We start from the raw sequence: 21,009 nt of genomic DNA, 5'->3' as shown, positions 1-21,009 counted from the left end.
TGTCTAAAAGCCTGAAGGCTGATAAAAAGTACTTAAGAACAAAGCCAGAGTTCCAAGCCTTTACAAACAAGTCAATAGCCTATCATGGGGACAGAGATTTTAACCTCAACTCCAAACTATAGCAAAAGACAAATCCTGTTTGTGGATCAGTTGAAATATTTTCTGGGAACTCATATGTACTGAAGAATAATCAGAAGCTAGGTTAATCTAGATGTACTCTAATGGAGCCACTCAGGACTGTCTTTACCAAAAAAAAAAAAAAACCTGCTAAGGTTATCATCATCAATGTCAGCAGCTGGCTTTTCCTTAATTTGTCTTCTACCTAAGATCTAAACCATCTGATAATACCATGACAATCATGGCCCAGTAAAACCAAAGCAAATAATATTTTCTACCTAGAAGACTATCATGTTTTCACAGGAAAATTTTTCTCAGCATTTGGAGCAAGAACTATAGAAAATGCTATGGATGAGCTGAGAAGACTGAACCTATCTCAGAAAATAACAGCAGGTAAATGGATTAAGATGCCTTGGTGTGTGGAACAAGCAGACAATTTCAATATACTTGGGAGGCATCTAGGAAATGGAAATGACAAAAATGAAACGAGCTTCATTCTTTTTTTTTTTTAAACACATGCCTTATAGTGAGCTCTAAAGGGACTTGAGAAGAACACTATCACTTCAACTCACCTCGGGCTTCTTGCAGTTTCTTGAGTTCGGCTTCCCGTTCAGTTTTGCTCTGCTTACTTCGAACCCCAAGGGCACTGACGACTAGCCTTCTGGCTAGGGCTGCAGAAGTCTCAGGACGCTCCTTTGCTGGCTGGAGGAACTCTGAATGGGAGGAAGGGAGGGAGTAAGAAGGAATAAGGAAGAGAAAGCAAGCACTCTAGCTCTAAGTGATTTAACTCAGTAATTAACATACAAAATAGACTACCAATGACTGCATCAGCAGTAATTAATAGGACCTGATAGATGAACAGCGGAAATTAACATGGCAAAGCACAAACAACCCTAGCTTCTTTACCTGTATTAACACAATTTCTTCCAGTGACTCTTATCAAACAGCTAGACAAAGAGATAGACTAGATAAGGATGTTATCAGAAAATGGCTGCTGTGTAGCTTGAAGTTAGCATCTCCCAATTTCTCCAAGTGGCTGCTCAGATGCTACATATCCTACACAGCCTTTTCTATATCCTTTTTTCTGTTAAAAACATATTCCCATTAACACTGAAAATAAAAGTGGTGTGTCTTTACAACTCTGGACACTGTACAAGTGCCAGAAAAAAAAATAACACTAATATCAACAAGAACCAACACCTCCCTCCCCGCCTTGCCCCGAGATTATAGGCTCACCAGCATAAGCTCTAGCTTTGGCCTTGGCTGCTCTTGAGGCCTGTGACAAGGGCCGGATCTTCACCATGGTATGTTTACTACCAAGAGCATCACGAGCTACAAAGAAGAATAAAGGTAAGGAAGCAGAAGATATGAAGAAAAGAGATGCAAAGGAAAATTTAATGCTAGTTTTGGAAGTATTCCCCAGGCGTTAACGCCTTTTTTCTTTTATAGTAAGCAAAGGAGAAAATAAACTCTAGGAAATCTGTAAGTAACAACTTGGCAGTGATTATTTTATATCAGGGTCAACGAACAATGGCTCTGTGATCATATCCAGCCAACCACCTGATATTGTAAATAATGTTTTACTGAAACAGAGCCATGCCCATTTGTTTGCATATTATCTATGGCTGCTTTCTTGCTACAACAGCAGAGTTAAATTGTGACAGAGATCATATGCCCTAAAATATTTACTATCTGGCCCTTTAGAGAGTAAGTATGCAGACCTCTATTCTAGGGGGTTGAGACAGGATCCAAAATCTCTAATTTCTCTGAATGCCTCGGTACCACATCTATCACCAGGCCAACGATATATGTATAAAAGATATAGGCTTCTTAAATCTCCACCTGTAATCTGTTTATGTACTATCATAACTGACAGTTATGCAGCAAATAACCTTGAAAGGAGCTATTTCTCAAAACACCACTGGATTAAGGTGAAAAGGGAGAAGGGAAGCACATGGGTACCAAAACACCATGCCTCAAAAACCTGTATCTGTCAATCTGCCAATTACCAATACTAGCTGAACAAAATACCAGTTGGTTGGAAAAAAGGGAAATTAAGGACAACTAGCAGAATATAGACAACAAAAAATAACACTGAAATCCATTGGGTAATACCTGTAATCGGACTGGAAAATATTCCTAGGGCATGTGTATCATCCACCCATTTAATATCAAATCCCTTCTTCCTGCAACAAAAAAACCCACAATTTTATTTCATAAAATTTACCTTATGAAACATCTTTCAAACAGAGTCTCATAAAGCATTTCAGGACAAGAAAGCAACACTCAACAGTGCACAGGTGGAATGGGGATAATGACACAAAAAACAGCTTGAAGGACAAAAGAAGCCACTGAATTTTAAAAGCAATAATACCATCATAAAGAACTACCTGGGAGTATTTTATGTTCCCAGTTATTTTACAGACATCAACTAATTAATCCTCACAAGTCCCTGGAGAAGCTAAAGTATTTAACACACTATTTACAAGAGATGCACAGAACAAAAAGAGGTAGAAAGAGGAAGCAGAGGAGGGTTAAAAGAATATGAAAGGAGGAGGCTGCAGGGTGGGTCACCTGAATTTAATGCATATGCAGGCTCCAGGGCAGAGACTGAGACAGAGGAGAGAGACAGGTCATTCTAAGCAAAAAATAGACTTAAAAAGTTCAAGTAATGGAAAGAAAGTACAATTGTAAACAGAGAGCCTGACCTAGTCTTTAGAAAATACCTTTATTTTGGAGCAGAGCTATATAGTGAGCACAAGGACTATAAGGATGATGACATGACAGTTATTTTTCAACTAGGAGCTTAAAACTGCTCATGGACTCAATATAGTACCCTGGAACGAGCACGGTGTGTTTGAGGGTCAGATATAAATGGATTCAGGGGCTGCCATCCATCCTGAGTGCTGTGCTGGTTTAACCTCTCTTGAAGCTAGGTCTGCTCACCTGTAGGAAATGGATACTTCCTCACAGAGTTGTAAAAATGGAAATGAGATCATCCACCATAAGACAAAGAACACACTGTTGAGCACTCATTGGGCATTCAGTAAATGAATGACACTCATTTTTTATTATTAATAGCAATATTCATAAGGAAGATTATTAATATTAATGAAGATGGTGATTAAAACACAAAGCTGCCTGCAGTATTTGACTCACAGGCATTATTACAGACTTTTGCACCATGATCTTTTCTATTTTTATAAAGAAAGAAAAAAAAGACAACTGCTAAAATATTTTCCCTCTTTAACAACCAGTGAAGAAAAAAATTCCTCTGAGGGAAAAGGAATAAAGAAGCTTTGATGATTAGTTAGACAATTTCCTAAATGTAAGGGAAAGTTTAACCATAGAATAAAATGACCAGTTAGAGACTGAAAAAATTCAATAGTAAAAATCTATATCCTAAGATAGTTTACAACAGGATACAAAAAGATCTAGATGGGTTCTGGAGGGTCTTTTAGACTTTCGAATGCATAATCCTTTAAAATGCTTCTCTTTTGAGAATATTTTTGGGATTTGATTTTGAAAAAAGTATTACAGGTAAGGTTAAAAAGAAACAAATCACAAGGAAGTTAATTCACTAGAATTATCTTCAGGAAAGCCTAGACATCAACAAAACTGATCTTTGGTTTTAAAAGCCATCATTGTTAATGACAATTTAAGATAGTTCTAATTTGTGATGTAATTTCATTGACTGCCTTTTAAAATCAATTATGCATTTTACATGGAACAAGATCTGGATGCTGAGTCTTAACATAACTGAAATTAATTTGACTGAATGACCTACACTGTATATTTAGAGTAAGATCTATGGCAGAGATTGTTAACTATCCTCCAGGATCCAGACACCCCTTCTTTCTTTTATAGCACTGATGCACCCCCACCAACCAAATATAAGTGAGGTACACGGCTGCTAGCTAGTTTCTCGCCTGTTCTAGAACTTTGCAGGAAAACTGGACACTTATTTTTATAAATAAAGTTTTATTATATACAGCCATGCTCATTTGTTGGTGTATGTCTATGGCAGCTTTTGTGCAAATGGCTGAGTTGTTTAAAATATTTACTATCTGGCCCTTTAAGAAAAAGTTGGAGGCTATCCTCTAACCGATGTAAAATCTTACGAATTCAACAGGTTATGAATTGAATTTTAAATTTAAAATTGTAATATCAGATAATAGACCTGATTCATTTTTACTATCAAGACTGTGTAGTAAAAGTGTAATTCTTTTCTTGGTATTAAGTTTCTGTCAGATCCTGAAAATCTTTTTATAAAGTTCTTTCTCAATTATTTCTTTATTTCTGGAGCTTATTTTTTTCCTTATAAGCTAGAGATACAGAGGTATAACTTCTGACTCTTTACCTTCTCCTATATATTTAGGAATGATGCACATACGTAGTTAGTGCAATTGTTTTCAAACCCATTTATATCAGTTTTAATTTACATTTCGCTGCGTAATTTAATTGCACAAAACTAAACCAATGAAATTTGTGAACTAAAAGACTTGCTATATCTATAAAACCTTAGTGAAATGCTTTGGAAGACCAGAGAAAGGTAAAGTCACTAAAAAACCCTAAGAAACCACTAACAATTGTATTTGGGCAAAATAGTTATAAAAAAACAAGAGAAAACACTTTACCCTATTAGCAACATGCACTCAGATGACTCTGAAGGTATGTTAAAGTTCTTACTCCATTAAAAGAAATGAAACTGAAATATACGATGGTGACATACAAGAACTCTTCTACCAATAGACCAGTAACTTTTTACAAAAGGCCTTGGCACTGATACATCAAAGACTATCAAGTAAATGGATACTTAATAAGTAAGTGTTGTTAAAATAAACTAGTTGATACATGTTAACAGTCATCTTTTATCTTCTCTACTTGACTACTTCTGAGTGGTCAGAATAATCTCAAATCAATAATTTAATTTACAGTGTTTTAGACTGTTAGTGCCTTTGGTGCTTAGCAGGGGGAAAAAAATCCTTTCAGGAGAAATCCTCTTCTTTCATTGTAGACCTCCATTCCCATAAATAAAATTCCAAGGAAAATGGGCAGCTCACAGTAAAAAAAGAACTAAATCTCAAAAAAAAGCAATGCACTCTGAGTGAGAACTTGCAGAAATAGAACTAAAAAGACTTCAGGTAAAGTATTTACCAGATACAAACTATAGAAGGCCTATGTTTAATATACTTCAATTCTTTTTTTAATCTTGAAAATATTTAGAGAAAATAAGAAACTAGAAACTGACCACACAAATTTGAAAAAGATATAGAGAACACTGAAAAATGAAAACCGTAAAATGAAATCTAAAAATTCAATGAACAGATTTAATAGCAAATTAAACACAACTGAAGAAAAATTAGTGAACTAGAAACTAGAGCTCAAGAAATTACTCAGAATGAAACAAAGAGATGAAAAATATGAGAGGTAACATGAGAATCAAGTGAGAGATCTAATATACACATACTTAGCATCTTAAAGAATGTAAAAGAGAGAAACTGGCACAGAAGCAATAATTGAAGAGAGAATGCCTGACTGCTTTCCAAAACCAATGAAAAACATTAATTCACTGATTTAAGATGCCAAAATAATCTCAAAAAGAATAAATAAAAGGAAAAACAAACCAACATCATATGGAAAATGAAAAATACCAAGGACAAAGAGAAAGCCATAAGAGCATTCAAAGAGAAAGAAAGAAAAATTACATTCAGAAGCAACAGTTGTTAAGACTTTCGGCTGACTTCTCATCCTCCACACAAAAAAAACAGGAAACAGTAGAACAGTATCTTCAAGTTTCTAAGAGAAATATAGCTGTCAACCTAGAATCCTATATCCAGGAAAAATGTCTTTTAAGAATTAAGGTGAGCCCTGGCTGGGTTGCTCACCTGGTTGGAGCACTGTCCCACACACAAAAAGGTTGAGGGTTCAATTCCTAATCAAGGCATGTATAGGAGGCAACTGATAGATGTTTCTCTCTCTCCACCCGTCCTCCCACCCCCTCTAAAATCAATACACATATCCTTAAGTGAGGATTTAAAAAAATTTTAAAATAATAAAAAAAGAATGAAGTTGAAACAAACCCATTAAAAAACAACAAAAACCAACTGAGTTTCTTACTAGCAGACTATTATTAAAGTAAATGCTAAAACATTCCTGATGTACATAAAGAAAAAGATTTCAGATGGTTTGAGATGCAAAAATACATAAATAAAGAACACAGAAAGTAGGTAACTCTGATTGCTGAATATATAAAATAGCATCAAATGGAGTTTAAAAGGAAAAAGAAAAAAATTAAAAAGAATCAAAATGCTCATTCATAACAGCATATAAATTGGTGTGGGAAAGAGATAAAGAATGGAACTGGGAAATGAAGCTAAAAGCCCTTACAGTGTTTGGTAAGAGTGTGAAAATATTAACGTTAGCCGCTGAGAAGTTAATCATGCATTTTTACGTTCTGAAGTAACCACCAAAGAAACAGAACAGAATATCATTTTCCCCAAAATATAGAATGAGAAAAAAAATACCTCATCAATCCAAAAGAAGGCAAGAAAGAGGAGAAAAAGATGGGACAAGTAAACACACAAAAAAAGATGGCAAGCATACATCCAAATACAGCTGACTCCTGAACATGGATGGCTTTGAACTTGCAGTTTCACTTATATATGAATTTTTTTAAAATGACAGTATTGATAAATAGAGTATGGTACTGTAAATGTACTATCCCTTTATGATTTTCTTAATAACATTTTCTTTTCTCTAGCTTACTTTATTGTAAAAATACAGTATATATATTTTGTACATATAACATACAAAATATGTATCAATCAACTGTTTATTGTATAGAAAGGCTTCTGGTCAACAGTAGCCTAGTAGTAGTTAAGTTTTCGAAGAGTCAAAAGTTGTATGTAAGTTTTTGACTTTGTAGGTTGGCTGGCACTCTTAACCCTTCCCTATCTTGTTCAAGGGTCAACTGTATATCAATAATTTATAATAAATATAAATGAACTAAATGCACCATGAAGACAGCTTTAGAAGTCATCATTAATATTGTTCTTCCTAAATGCTAAAATGGGTCTAGAAAGAATATTTGGCATTTCTAAGGAACTCTGAAGAAGAGTGGTTTGATACGGAGTATTTCTAATAGACTTGGAAAAGACAATAAACAAATTTGATGCTAAAGTTACCAGGGAATATGAAAACAAAAGAGATGATTTTCAGAAGCCATTTTAAAGAAAACTTCATCCATCTTCCCTAACATTCCCAACCATTTGCAAATACTTACTGATAACTGCAGAAAACCCGTAGGAGGTCTTCAGTACGAAATTCTTGGGGAAAGTCATAAATTTCAATGACATGTGGAAATTCACAATCACTGAGGTCAATATCAGGAATTTCACTGTTGTAATAATCAAATCTAGGTTCCTGGATACTTTTCCTAGTCTTCATATTCCCTGATAACTAAGGAGAAAGCGTATTAGTGACTGTCACATCAAGCCAGAGCATTATAAAATATCCTCCCATATTTAAACAATCCTCCTTGTCTCCATGTTCCTATTCCTTAACCTTTAACATTGTCTCTGTATTAATGCTGTTCATAAGTATAATGACCAGAGTTCTATCACCCAGTTTACATTATACACATGGGATATTTGAAAAGGTACTAAATTTCTAGCAAAGACAGGCAATGCATGAAACTTAACTTGCATCTATCAACTACTGTGTGACAAAATGCAGAATGATTAATGTGGTGAGTTACATCTTAGAAAATGAAATTTCAGAAAATAGCTGAAGAGATGAATTAATAACATGTTTCATTTGAGCTTATTGATCAGACCCATCTCACAGTTTCTTTTTTGGAAGTAAACAAAAACAAAACAAATTTTAAAAAATGAAAACACTTTTTGTTAGTTCACCTTTTATTGAACGTAGCTTACAATGGAATTTGTTAAGGCAAATTTAAGTGGTACAAATAATTATATTTAAGGTCTCTAGCATGAGAGCTACCTAAAGTAATTCCCACATAGCAGGTTAGTAAAGGAATTAACAGTAATAAAAAATAGTTAAAATTCTAGGAACCTCTCGTGCATGTGGGGTCTCTGATTCTCTCTTGTATGGAGGGTTCCCAAGCATATGTATCTATGAAATTTGGTTATTTTCTTTCTAAACAAACAAAATTGCCCCTTAAAATTCTACTATGCTATGAAAAAAACTGAAGGCTATTAACTATTTTACACTGGAAGCAGAAGGGAAAGGGAAAACTGCAGTGGCAACAAAGCCACGATAGCCACTTTGTCATTCACCCATTACAAAACCTAGATGTTAGTACTGACCCACCAAAGCCTTCAGATCTGAGTATCTTCTGTTAATCAAAAGCCCAACTAGATCCCTTCAAGCCTTCCCTCTTTTATATTGTGCCTCCTTCCTTTCCCATCAAATGGGGAAATGTGAACTTGCAATACCAAAGATATATCTCCTTTCCTTGGAGAAGTAAAAAATAGATTTAGGAATTTTATTAAGGAGGGAGGGAAGGGGAAAGGTGATTTAAGTGAAATCAACAAAAAGGTTTATTTATTGTGGAGCCTCTAGCTCTTTTTCTTCAGTTTTACATCTAAAAAAGAATAATAATAATACTTATACCTCATAGACAGGTATGTGGATTAAATGAAATCATGTAGTAAGTGCTTAGCATACTACTTTGCACCTAAGTATTCAATGAATTCAATCTACTTTAAACAAAATTTAACTGAGTGCTGAATCTATTACAGGTCAAACTATTTCCATTCTTAGGATGCAGAAAGAAAGAGAATATCCCTCTCACCATAACAAAAAGACCAGCTGATATTTAAAATCATAATGTTTCTTGAGTTCACTAGACAGATAGCTAAGTATCCAAGACAACCAAGAAAACTAAAATGTACAGGATAAGTCCCTCCAAAGAGAAACGGGATCTATAAACTGTTAGCCTTTGGCAGATCATGGCAAGAAGTGGCCACCACATAAGCAGGCAAGAAGATTACCAGCTAAACGTGTAACAAATTCTTAAAAGCCTAGAGTGTGCTGGTATTATTGGTTTAGAATGACTCAGGGGCCCCCAAAACAAGGGATGTCTTTAATCACTTGCAAGTCCATCCTGTTGCCAGTGCCATACTATCTTGATGACTGTAGTTTTATTATAATAGGTTTGAAATGAGGAAGTTTGAGTCTTCCTACTCTGTACTTCTTTTTCAAAAATCACTTTGGTTATCCTGGGTCCCTTGCATTCCATATGAATTTGAGGATTTAGCTTGTCAATTTCTCCAAAAAAAAAAAAAGAAAGAAAGAAAGCAGCTGGGATTGTGTTGAATACGTAAATCAATTTGAGAACTATCTTAATTTTATTAAAGAGATGGGATGTCTTTCCATTTACTTAGGTCTCCTTTAATTTCTTTCAATGTTTTGCAATTTTCAGAGTACAAGTTTTATGTCTTTTGTTAAATTTAATCCTAACTATTTTTTATGTTACTGTAAATGAAATTGTTTCCTTCATCTCATTTTTGGATTCCTTTCATTGACTTTCAGAGCTACTTTGCAAAGAAAAACAAACAAACAAAGGAAGCACTGCATGTTCATGCATTTAAAAATTGGGGCTAAATAATGCATTGTGAGAGGTAAACAATGCAAGACTATAAAAAATATCTTGGAAATATAAATCCTAAGAACTGATTATAAATATAAAGGAAAAGAGAGACAGGATGATCTGGCAAAAAAAATCTGGTAAGGTCTTTTGCTCTAACCTAGTAAGCAAAATTGAATTTGTATAATTATATCCCATTTCTAAGCTAACTAGTAAGCATTTTGGCTTCTAGGACTAATGAAAACCAAAGTGTTAGTATTAACAAAACACACAATTCTTATTCTTTATTTCATGGAACAATAGATACAAAGCCTACAAGCTACAGACTCCCGCCAGTTTAACACTGACACTCCACTGTTTTCAGTGCTTCCTATCTTTTCCTAAGATAACAAAGTTTCATTTTCCCAAGCTTAGGATATTGCTGGGGTCAGCTTACTTTTCTACTGGTAAAACATTTTTTTGTGGAGATATGGTAGTAGGTAGGAGACCATACTGTTAATGGTGTTTTCTCTCCTGAAAATCACAGTAAGACATGCAAGGGAGCCTTGACAGAGTAAAGGAGAGGAATGTGTGGCACAGAAGGGGGAAGTCTGAGAGAGACAAATTTGGTATGAAGCTGGAAGGGAGAACCAGGGCAAGGTTATATGTGTGTGTTATGGGGGGAGGGGTCATGGCAATATATAGCCTTTAAGGAAAGACTCTAAGACTTGATGCACTGATTAATTATGTAGATAACTTTGCAGAAGACCTGTACTGTCTAGCACGAGTACTTGAAATGTGGCTCGCCTGAATTGAGATGTGTTTTTTTAATGTATAAAATATGCACTGGATTCAAGGGCTTAATACAGATTTTTAACAATACACCTCAAAAATTTATATGACTACATTTGAAATGTTATTTGATAAATTGGATTAAAATATATTAATTTCATCTGTTTCTTCTTACTTCTTAAAATATGGATACTAGAAAATTTTAAATTATACATAGGGCTCACATTTATTTGTAGCTTGCTTATTTCTATTGTACATAGCTGGAATATTTATTATGTCACGTGAATGGAAGCAACACTTGCTATACCATTAATGTGAAACCTTCGTATTGCAAGACCCACATATATATTTTTTTCTTTTTTATGGCTAAGAAATGTTTGATAGAGCAATAATAGAGGGAAGAGGTTTAAAATTTGGTTCACTCTTATCTATGTATTATAGACCAAAGGGAAGTTTGCAGACAACTCAGAGCAAAGAATTTTAAGCTATGAATCACAAACATTTTAGGATTTTTACCAGTGGTCTACCTTGCCATTTATAAAGCACAGATCAAATCTGTGTATTCCTTCATACACATAAACAAAAACACTCCACAAAATTATCTTCCACAAAGTGAGGGTTTTAGGATTCTTATAGCCTAGTAGTCTGGTCTTAAAAACAGGTTGTAACACATTACCCGATTTGCTATGATATAATTGTCCTGATTCCTATTTGTAGACAGGTAAAAGGCTGGAGACAGTATACAGTTGACAATGCATGGATCATTGAGCTTTTAATTTTTTTATTGCTTTTTGTTTGATCCTTGGTTTTTCGAGATACAAAAGGAAAAACAAAAAGTTCTGAAATCACTAGTCAGTTATTCTCCTCAGACAAAAAAAAATAAATGTTACATTATTCTAAAATACAGGTATCTTCATGTGTCTGTCAGATATGCATGTCTAATAAGCTATCATTATCCCAATTACAAAGATGGAAAATTGCATCACAGAGAGGCAAAAGAATTTACCCTAAAGTTACAAATCAATTCACTTGACAAAGTGTGAACACAGGTCTCCTGACTGCTAGTATTCCTTCCGTAGCACAATGAAATGGTCAGTGAACAGAATCCAAAATAGTGTCTATATCAATGTTAGAGCAACTAATTCTCTCTGATTAAACATTTATGAATGTAAACTATTCTATGAGGAAGGAACGAACGAACAAAGGAGGAACAGGGAAGGAAGAACTAAGTGAGGGAGGATCAATGGCAAAACTGGAAAGACCACTCCAGGTTGCTAATTTCTTCCCAGTTCTTTATTCTAAATAGCAAAAAGATTATAGAGTAAACTCGCAAAACAATGCTTTGATCATGTCATCCTTTCATCAAAAATCTTCAATGGTTATATTTTATTTTTTATTTTTATTTTTTTCCCCCTTCAGTGCCCTTCCTCCCAGCATCCCCTCCCCCTTAGTTCATGTCCATGGGTCGTACATTCAAGTTCTTTGGCTTCTCCATTTCCTATACTATCCTTAATCTCCCCGTCTATTTGTACCTACTACTTATGCCGCTTATACCCTGCACCTTTGCCCCAATTCTTCCCTCTCCCCGTCCCCTCTGATCTCCATTTCTGTGCTTCTGTTCCTGTTCTAGTTGTTTGCTTTTATTTTTTGTTTTTTTTAGGTTCAGTTGTTGATAGTTGTGAGTTTGTCACTTTATTGTTCATAGTTTTTGATCTTCTTTTTCTTAGATAAGTCCCTTTAATATTCCATATAATAAGGGCTTGGTGGTGATGAACTCCTTTAACTTTACCTTATCTGGGGAACACTTCATCTGCCCGTCCATTCTAAATGATAGTACTCTTGAGTGTAGGTCCTTGTGTTTCATGACTTCGAATACTTCTTGCCAGCACGGTTTCTTTTGAGAGATCGGCTGATGGTCTTATGGGAACTCCTTTGTAGGTAACCGTCCACTTTTCTCTTGCTGCTTTTAAGATTCTCTCCTTATCTTTAATCTTGGGTAATGTAATTATGTGCCTTGATGGGTGCTTCCTTGGGTCTAACTTCTTTGGCACTCTCTGAGCTTCCTGGATCTCCTGGAAGTCTATTTCCTTGGCCAGATTGGGGATTTTTTCCTTCATTATTTTTTTCAAGTAAGTTTTCAATTTCTTGCTCTTCCTCTTCTTCTGGCACCCCTATGATTCGGATGTTGGAACATTTAAAACTATCCCAGAGGTTCCTAATTCTCTCCTCACTTTTCTGAATTCTTGTTTCTTCATTCTGTTCTAGCTAAATGTTTATTTCTTCCTTCTGCTCCAAATTGTTGATTTGAGTCACGGTTTCCTTTCCTCCACTGTCAGTCCCTTGTATATTTTTCATTTCATTTTATATAGCCTTCACTTTTCCCTCCATTTTACAACTATACTCAACCAATTCAGTGAGCATCCAGATTACCTGTGTTTTGAACTGTGCATCTGATAGGTTGGCTACATGTTCATCCCTTAGTTCTATTTCTAGAGCTTTGACCTGTTCTTTCATTTGGGCCACATGTCTTTGTCTCAGCGTGCCTGTTACATTGGAAGGGGCGGAGCCTTAGGTATTCACCAGGGCAGGGTAACCTAGGTCTCTGCGTCATGGCGCTGTATGTGGGGGAGGGGTCCAAGAGGGAACAATGCTGCTTGCACAGCTCTCATCTGGTTTTCAATCCCTCCCCTGCTATCCATAAGCAAATTGGGCCCTTCTATTGCTGATTCTCAGGTGGGTGGGTTTGTGTACATTCTAGGACCCCATGGATCTCTCCAAAGGACTTTCCTGCGAGGTAGAGTTTCTCCTGCTGTCACAACAACCACAGGTTTTTACCGTCAGAGGTTTTGAGGCTTTCTTTTCCTGGGCTGGAACCCTGGATTGCGCAGTCTGTCTCAGTGCCCAGCTGTTCCTCACGTTTCATCTGTACACAAATGTGGGACCACCTGGTCCGCCAGCTGCTGCCTCACCCGGTCCTCTCTGCCCCTGCTGCCCATCTCCGCCCCTCCTATCTGTCTGGATGAATGTTTCTTCTTTAGCTCCTTGTTTGTAGGACTTCCATACAGTTCTATTTTCTGGCTGTTCTCATTGTTTTTTGTCTTTAAATTTGTTTTTGTCCTTCTGGTTGTGTGAGGAAGCAAAGTGTATCTACCTACACCTCCATCTTGGTTGGAAGTCCCCAATGGCGATATTTTAAACTCCTATAATTTAGCCCCAACCTACCTATGGTAGGCAGAATAACGGGCTCTCAAAGATGTTCATATCCTAATTCCCTTAACCTGTGAATATGTTACATGGTAAAGAATTAAGGTAGAAGATGGAATTAAGATTACTAATTATCAGACTTTAAAATGGGGAGATTATCCTGAATTATCTGGGTATGCCCAGTGTAATCACAAGGGTCCTTAAAAGCAGAAAAGCTCAAAGGCATTAGTCAGTGTCAGAATGATATGATGTGAGAAAGACTGGCCACTGCTGGCTTTGAAGATGGAAGAGGGGCCATGAGCCCAGGAATGCGGGCAGCCTCTAGAAGATGAAAAAGGCAAGAAAATAGAGTCTTCCCTAGAGCCTCAAGAACGGAACAGAAGCCTGCCAACAACTTAATGTTAGTCCAGTGAGACCCATTTTGGAAGTTCAAATAATCTTCAGAAATTCAAATAATAAATATGTGTTGTTTTAAGACACAAGTTTTGGTAATTTATTGCAGCAGCTATAGTAAACTAATATACTACCTTCCTGTTTTACCTGTTATTCCTTTAACATACTACATTTCCACCAAAGAATAATACTCACTATGGCTAAACACATTTTGTTTCTTCCTTCCTATTGCTTTGGTCTCATTATTTTCCAAGTGCTGACACCTGTCAGTCTGCACATCTCAAAATTTCACATCATTCTCCAAGGATACACTAAAATACCACCTCTACTATGAATTCTCCTCCTAAATACCCTCAAGCATGTATAATCTTACTCTTCCTCTATACAGTTATAACATTTATCACATCTGTACTACTTTTATGTGCTCATTACACAAATAGCTAGACCTGTCTCTTCCTCTAACCTTATTGTGACCACCTGACCACCCACTCAACAAACATTTAGTGTATGTTGAACATATGTCAGAAAAAAACTTAAACAAAGAACTTTAATATGTAATAAAATTCTAAAAATAAAGGAAATGTTACCAGTGGATAGAGGAGAACAAATTTTGCTTACTCTTCTTCACTGTCCAAATAGAAAAATAATACATAGAAAATGCAAAGAAAGGTACCACAGGTAGGAGGAACAAAGCATGCAAAGACATGCAAGGAGTGTGGTAGTCACAGAACAGTTCAGTGTGGTTACATCAAATAATGTGAGGACTTAGGGGAGTATTATGGGCCTAACTCTGCCCTCCCAAAATTCATGTTCAAGTTCTAACCACCACTACTTTAGAATGTGACTGTATTTGGAGATAAGGTTTTTAGAGAGATAATAAAGTTAAAATAGCGGCATCAGGATAAGCCTTAATCTGACTGGTATCTTTACAAGAGGAAATTTGACAGAGACAACGGGAAGACCATGAGCAGACACAAAGAAGACACAGCCATCTACAAACCAAGAAGAAAGGTCTCAGAAGAAATCAACCTTGCTGACACTTTTACCTTGGAATTCTAGCTTCCCAAATTGTGAGAAAACCAGCCTGGGAAAGCACTTTGTTCTGGCAGCCTTAGCAAACTAATTCAGGGAGTCAGTCTAGAAAGGTAGGCTGGGTTTCAGTCTCCTAACCAACATTCTAATTCTATAATTCGACTATGAGAGATATGTCATACCTATCCCAGCATTCCCCCACTACACATATTATCTTGCACAAACTAAGCACTCAGTAAATATCTGTGGAAAAAAAAAAAGGCACATTCCTCAGGTTAATTACTTTGTCCAAATGTATGCTTAACAAGACTGAATCTACATAAACCTCTCATCAATAGGGATTTGATTTTTGTAACATATTTTAAGAATAATTCTGGAAGGCATTTGGAAATTTGAAAGAAATTGACACATTTTTCTTTCCCTTTACCAACAAACTTTAATTCTTCTGGTTATATAAATCATATAGAAAAACTTAATTAAGAAATTATACTTCCAGTCAAGATCACAGTGTAGGTAGACATGGCTTGCCTCTTCACACAACCACATCAAAATTACAACTAAAATATAGAATGACCATCACTCAGAACCATTAGAAATCAAATTGAATGGAAGTCCAACAAGTATAATGTCTACTATACATAATTATTTATAGAATTAACCCATATAGTCCATTCTCAATTACGAAGATTAGGTTATTCAAGCCTTTTGGTTTTACTTTTTTCTCTTCCCCAGTTATCTTGTGGCTCCTTAACTGCTAATTAACTCACTTTCTACTAATGAAAAGCAATTTTAAATTTTATTATTTACTATAAACTTTGGTAAATTAAAAGATTTGGTTGGAGAACAGGCTTAAGCTATAAACAAAAAATAAGGTTTTTGATGACCTGAATTTTATTCTATCCAAAGTACTCCAATACTACAGAAAATTGAGAATAACAGCCAATGATTTTTCATATTGGTCTATGGTAACGTGAATGAAGTAAAAGTAAGAATGTTAGAATGCTTTATCAACTAACCTCCCATCTTCGGCAGGTAGAGAAGTAAAACTATTTATTTAAAAAATAAAAAGCCTTTTAAAATTTCTCATGTCCCAATTTCAAAAACATCTGAAAACTGTTCCCTAAAAAAAATACTACTACTATGTTTAATATGTAGCATAAGTTATAGCTTCCAGCCCTCTTCTATGCTCCTTTGGGCTTAAGTCCTTTTCAACAATAGAACGATAATACCTTAGATATAATCAAATTCAGATAACCAAACTCTGGCTTCAAAACATTTATAAAAATGAATGGGGAGAATGCCATGCGAGGTGCCATCTAATCATTTCTCCAGAATAGCTATCAGCAACATCTCAATACTGATAATCATCAGTGTGAGAAAGCCATAGTCATAACTTTAGATTAAGGCATAGTTAAAAGAGAAGAAAGGGGCAAAGTGAACAAACAAGCAGAAAAGGAGACAGGCGAAAGGAAATGAAGAAAGCAAGCTACAACAAAGAGGCATGTAAAGTGCCCCTGCAATTGGTTCAGATGATCATTTACTGACCCCAATCCCAGAGGATAAATTTGAAAGGCCTAGTTCTCTCCCATAAATGGTAATGTAATGACACATGAATGGACAGGGACTAAGTGAATATCCTGAATTGACACAGACCTGGCTCATATTCAGACAGGACAGAAAGGTTAACATGGCAGACTGATGCTGCATTCTTGAAAGATGTATATAGATCCACTGAATAGTGAAAACATTGTAGTAGATTAAATTTATAGTCAAGAGAAAGACTGGAAAGACAGGGAAACATATCTGTATTTACTTGTCTTCCCAACATCACTGGAAAGACAAGATGGAGAAACACTATTGATGAAGTAGAAAGGTAAGACTAGACTAGCCTGAAATAATAAAACTAAGTCAAATGGGGATGCTAGAGGTTTGAAGCTTCCCAAACTAACCTTGATGACTTAACTCTAGTATTGCTATGATAGTCAGTGACAATGGCTATTCATTGGACCTAAGAAAAATTGCAAATTTAGCATTGTCATTCCACTTCTTGCTTGATTTCTCTAGTCCCTTACTCCCCTTTTCCAATGCTCCCTTTAGATATTTAAAATTCTGCATCACACCCAGGCTTGTTCTCCCACACCAAAATTATTCCTTATTTATTATTTTATATATTATTAGTCCTTGACTACCTGTCCCTCTCAGCAATAGGGAATAGATAAGTACTTCTAACCTTCAAACTGGAGGCTCAGGCTCACGTGGTTTAAGAAATGAGTCACTCTTGTTCCAGGCAGGCAATATAATAGTATGACCCATCGTCTGAAGGGATCAGAAATATAGTCTTGGTGCTTTAAGCAGAGTTATCTAGTATGCCTGGGTAATCCCTGTGGCTTTTCCTTAATAAGCGCAGCCTTTGGTCAATCCACACAAAATACTTTCTGTATAAGGTTGCTGATGAACACAAATGTCCTGTCCCAAATCTAGGTCTTACTGCAAACTTATACCTCCCCACAATCTAACCCCAAATTCATCACAACAAAAAAGTCTAAATTTAAATATATTTATACTGCTGGCTACCTACTTCAGCAGTCAGGCCTATAGCTGAGTCAATCTTTCCTTCTTAGCACTCCATCCCAAAGCCCAGCATGCCCAGAAGTAATCCAGCATCCCTACAATTTCTGATACAAATGATTAAATGAATTCAAATCAAAGTATGGGTGAGATCTAATTCTCCCAAAAGATATGTTTCTATCTTTAACTAGGCATTTTAACACAAATAAATTTCTAACTTTTGGATATAGTTGTTGTCTATTTTTCTCCTGGTGAAGGTAGGATATATACACTCTGGTTCTCTTCGCCAACCCTACCATTTCTCCTCCTTACTACTGTCACTAAACAGTGAATGAATTAAATGAATGAACATTATGAGTTATATCACTGATCCATTCCACCTGCGCCAGCCATACCCCACATACCACATCTCTTGGGTTTCACTAAAATACTGCCAGGGACAGAGTAAATACATCAGGAATCTCTGATGTTTCAGACAAGAATCCCTCCTTTTATTGACAGTGTAGGCCCAGAAAGGTTTATACCTTTCTTTAGTTTTGAGAAAAGGGATCAGAAATTAAAATGCTGCTGGTTTGAATATAAATTCAGAGGGAAAAAATATTATGCAACAAATCTAACAAAACTCAGAAGGTTTTTAATTTTAGGAGTTACTAGGTTTAAAAAACCCCGCACAAACTATGTACAATGGACTCTAGTTGATGTTCCCTCTTTCTGTGTGAACCAGAGATCTTGTCATTATCCACTGATGAAATGAACAATAAACAATCAAATTCTTCTCTGGATGTCCCAAGTGACTACATTAGAATATATAGCATCTGGGAGGTAAGTCTATAAATCCCCACTTAGGCAGTCAATAACATATTAGTTCAGACATTTTAAAAAAATATCAAATATAAGTCTGTTAACATGAGCTGGAACTATTAACAAAAGATACTGTGAAAACAAATTAAAATAGCATTTGAAGAATGAGAGAGTATATGGGAAGTCTCTATACTTTTCACTCAATTATCTTCTGTAAACCTAAAAATTGCTCAAAAAGAGTATATTTATTATAAATACAAATAGAATAGAAAACAGAAATTAAAAACACAGAATAATCTAATGGAAGTGGGGAATTATAATCTCTTATTTAGTTCTATGGCCTCACCAACATGAAACAGTATTAACCAGTTAGCCCTCAGAGATTAAATCCTCTTTGGAAGCCACCGTCTAGATCACTCATAGACAATCACATTCAGTGTTAGGGCATCTCTTATATGGTTGTTTTATATTAATTATTCTTCAGATTTTTACGCAAATATCTAGTCATATGGTTATACCCTGTCTCTCCAAATAAAATATAAACAATTTTAGAGTAGAGAAAAAAGCTGGCATGTAGCATATTGCCTTTAACATAGTAGTGATAACGACGACATATAAGGTATGTCTCAAAAAAGTCCAACCATTGTTAATGTAATGTGAATGGTTTGCATAAGATGCTGATGTAACCTGGCAGCCAAGGCAAGTGGACTGGAATGCACATTCATGAACAATGACTACTTCACTGTACTAGTCAGTGGAGGCGGTAGACACCACTGAATGAGCATGTGTACTGTGTGGCCATCACATTCAAAATGACAGAGCAAGTAGAGCAATGAATCTGCATCAAATTCTGCATTAAGCTTTAACATTCCTTTGCAGAAACTATTTAGATGATTGCCACAATTATGGGCAATTGGTGATTGGCAGCTTCATCATGACAACATGCCCACTCATGCATGAAGTCTTATGCAGTTTTTTGGCAAAACATCAAATCACCCAGGTGACTGAGCCCTCATACAGCCCAGATTTGGTGCCTTTAGACTTCTGGCTTTCCCAAAAACTAAAATCACCTTTGAAAGGGCAGAGATTTCAGACCACCAATGAGATTCAGGAAAATATGACAGGGCAGCTTGAGGCGATTTGAGGCCTCAAGGTGCCTATTTTGAAGGGGACTGAGGCTTTATGGTCCTATGTACAATGTTTCTCGAGTCTTCTTCAATAAATGTCTCTATTTTTCATATTACATGGCTGGATACCTTCTCATACATCTATTTATAATTTACAGTTTGTCAAACTCCGAGTGCTCAATATTTGCTATTTAACTGCAAAGTGATGGGTTATCAACTAGTAATAAGGTCCCTAAGGGAGGGATATGAAGAACTTTCCTCCCTTTCTACTTTATATAGGTTGTTTTTAATGGATTATGAATATTTCCATTCAATTCTGGATTGCCTACTTAAAAATGGAGAGCACAGCAGAAAGCATGGGTGGTGGTCTTTACTTTTCTCTCTTTCATGGTTATATATTGTTACACATGGTATACATTCAGTACCAAAAAGAGACTCTTATTTAAGTATTTATTCCCATCTACATACTCACATCAAGGCCAGACATGGCCAGTGAAGGGACCAGATGCCAGTGTCTATCAACATCAATGTTATATTGTTGGTATCCTACCAATAAGTTTGCTGATCAGCAGAGGCACTGGGGCTACAAAGTTTTATTTAAATAATAATGATTCCTTATACCAAGATCTCAGAGGGTTGAAAGAGGTCAGGACAACATCCTTTTCTGCATCACTTACCTACTTTTAAGTCTCTCGGCATCCCATACCATGGCTTTAGGAGATTAAGTGTGATCTACAGAGACTCATAGAGTTGCAGTTCTAGGACTTCAATAATGACCTAGCTATGTTCTCTACCCTCATTACTTTTAGAGGTTCAAACACAACAGGAAACTGCTTCACATGCCAATGGCTGCCACACCCAGCTCTACAGCATACTTTTCTGCCTATCAGAAGTATCAGACAAACCTCCACATGTCTAGCCATTGTCAAAAAAGAAACAGGCAAGCTGGGAAAAGATCCAAAAATCTTTGGTTGGAAAGTTTTCAAGGTAGGCAGACCCTCTGGTTTAGCCTTTAATAAAGTATGTTTGGAGTAATATAAATTAAGTGTTAATAGTCACCAAAGGGACTATTAATGATTGGATTTGTGACATTTTTAAAGTAACATTATTATTATAGCTTCTAAAACCCAAAGACCACGAGACCAAAGTTTGAAGCTGGATCCCCTTCAACATTCTCAATCCATATCCTTCTTTCTTGCTTTCATCCATCCTTATCCCCCTACATAGACTCAATTTATACCAAGAACCTCCAAAGATATCCAAACACAACACCCAAGCACTGGCTGTATTCAGCTTTAAATACTACATATTCCATTTCCCGTCATCCCCCGCTTTCGGTCACATTACTGTCCTCTTTGGCTATAGTACTATGCTCCTCAA

The 21,009-nt window shown here is 36.0% G+C and overlaps 1 protein-coding gene across 3 annotated transcripts in view; it reads right to left on the bottom strand.

The window, feature by feature from the left end:
- Positions 1 to 21,009, bottom strand: part of R3HCC1L (R3H domain and coiled-coil containing 1 like) — an 85,703-nt gene that overhangs the window by 7,990 nt on the left and 56,704 nt on the right. For all 3 annotated transcript variants that reach the window (XM_054581326.1, XM_054581327.1, XM_054581328.1), the window contains 4 exons: positions 7,403 to 7,578; positions 2,233 to 2,303; positions 1,354 to 1,449; positions 690 to 830 (listed from right to left, as the gene is read on the bottom strand). In XM_054581326.1, the coding sequence (XP_054437301.1) occupies positions 690 to 830; positions 1,354 to 1,449; positions 2,233 to 2,303; positions 7,403 to 7,578 (484 nt within the window). The remainder of the gene's footprint in view (positions 1 to 689; positions 831 to 1,353; positions 1,450 to 2,232; positions 2,304 to 7,402; positions 7,579 to 21,009) is intronic.

The sequence above is a fragment of the Pteronotus mesoamericanus genome, unplaced genomic scaffold (genome assembly GCF_021234165.1).
Source record: "Pteronotus mesoamericanus isolate MK-2021 breed Mesoamerican mustached bat unplaced genomic scaffold, CSHL_Meso_final contig_657, whole genome shotgun sequence".
Taxonomy (NCBI): Eukaryota; Metazoa; Chordata; class Mammalia; order Chiroptera; family Mormoopidae; genus Pteronotus; species Pteronotus mesoamericanus.
Note: the sequence above shows the minus strand (reverse complement) of the source record. Positions and strands in the feature narration are given on the sequence as shown.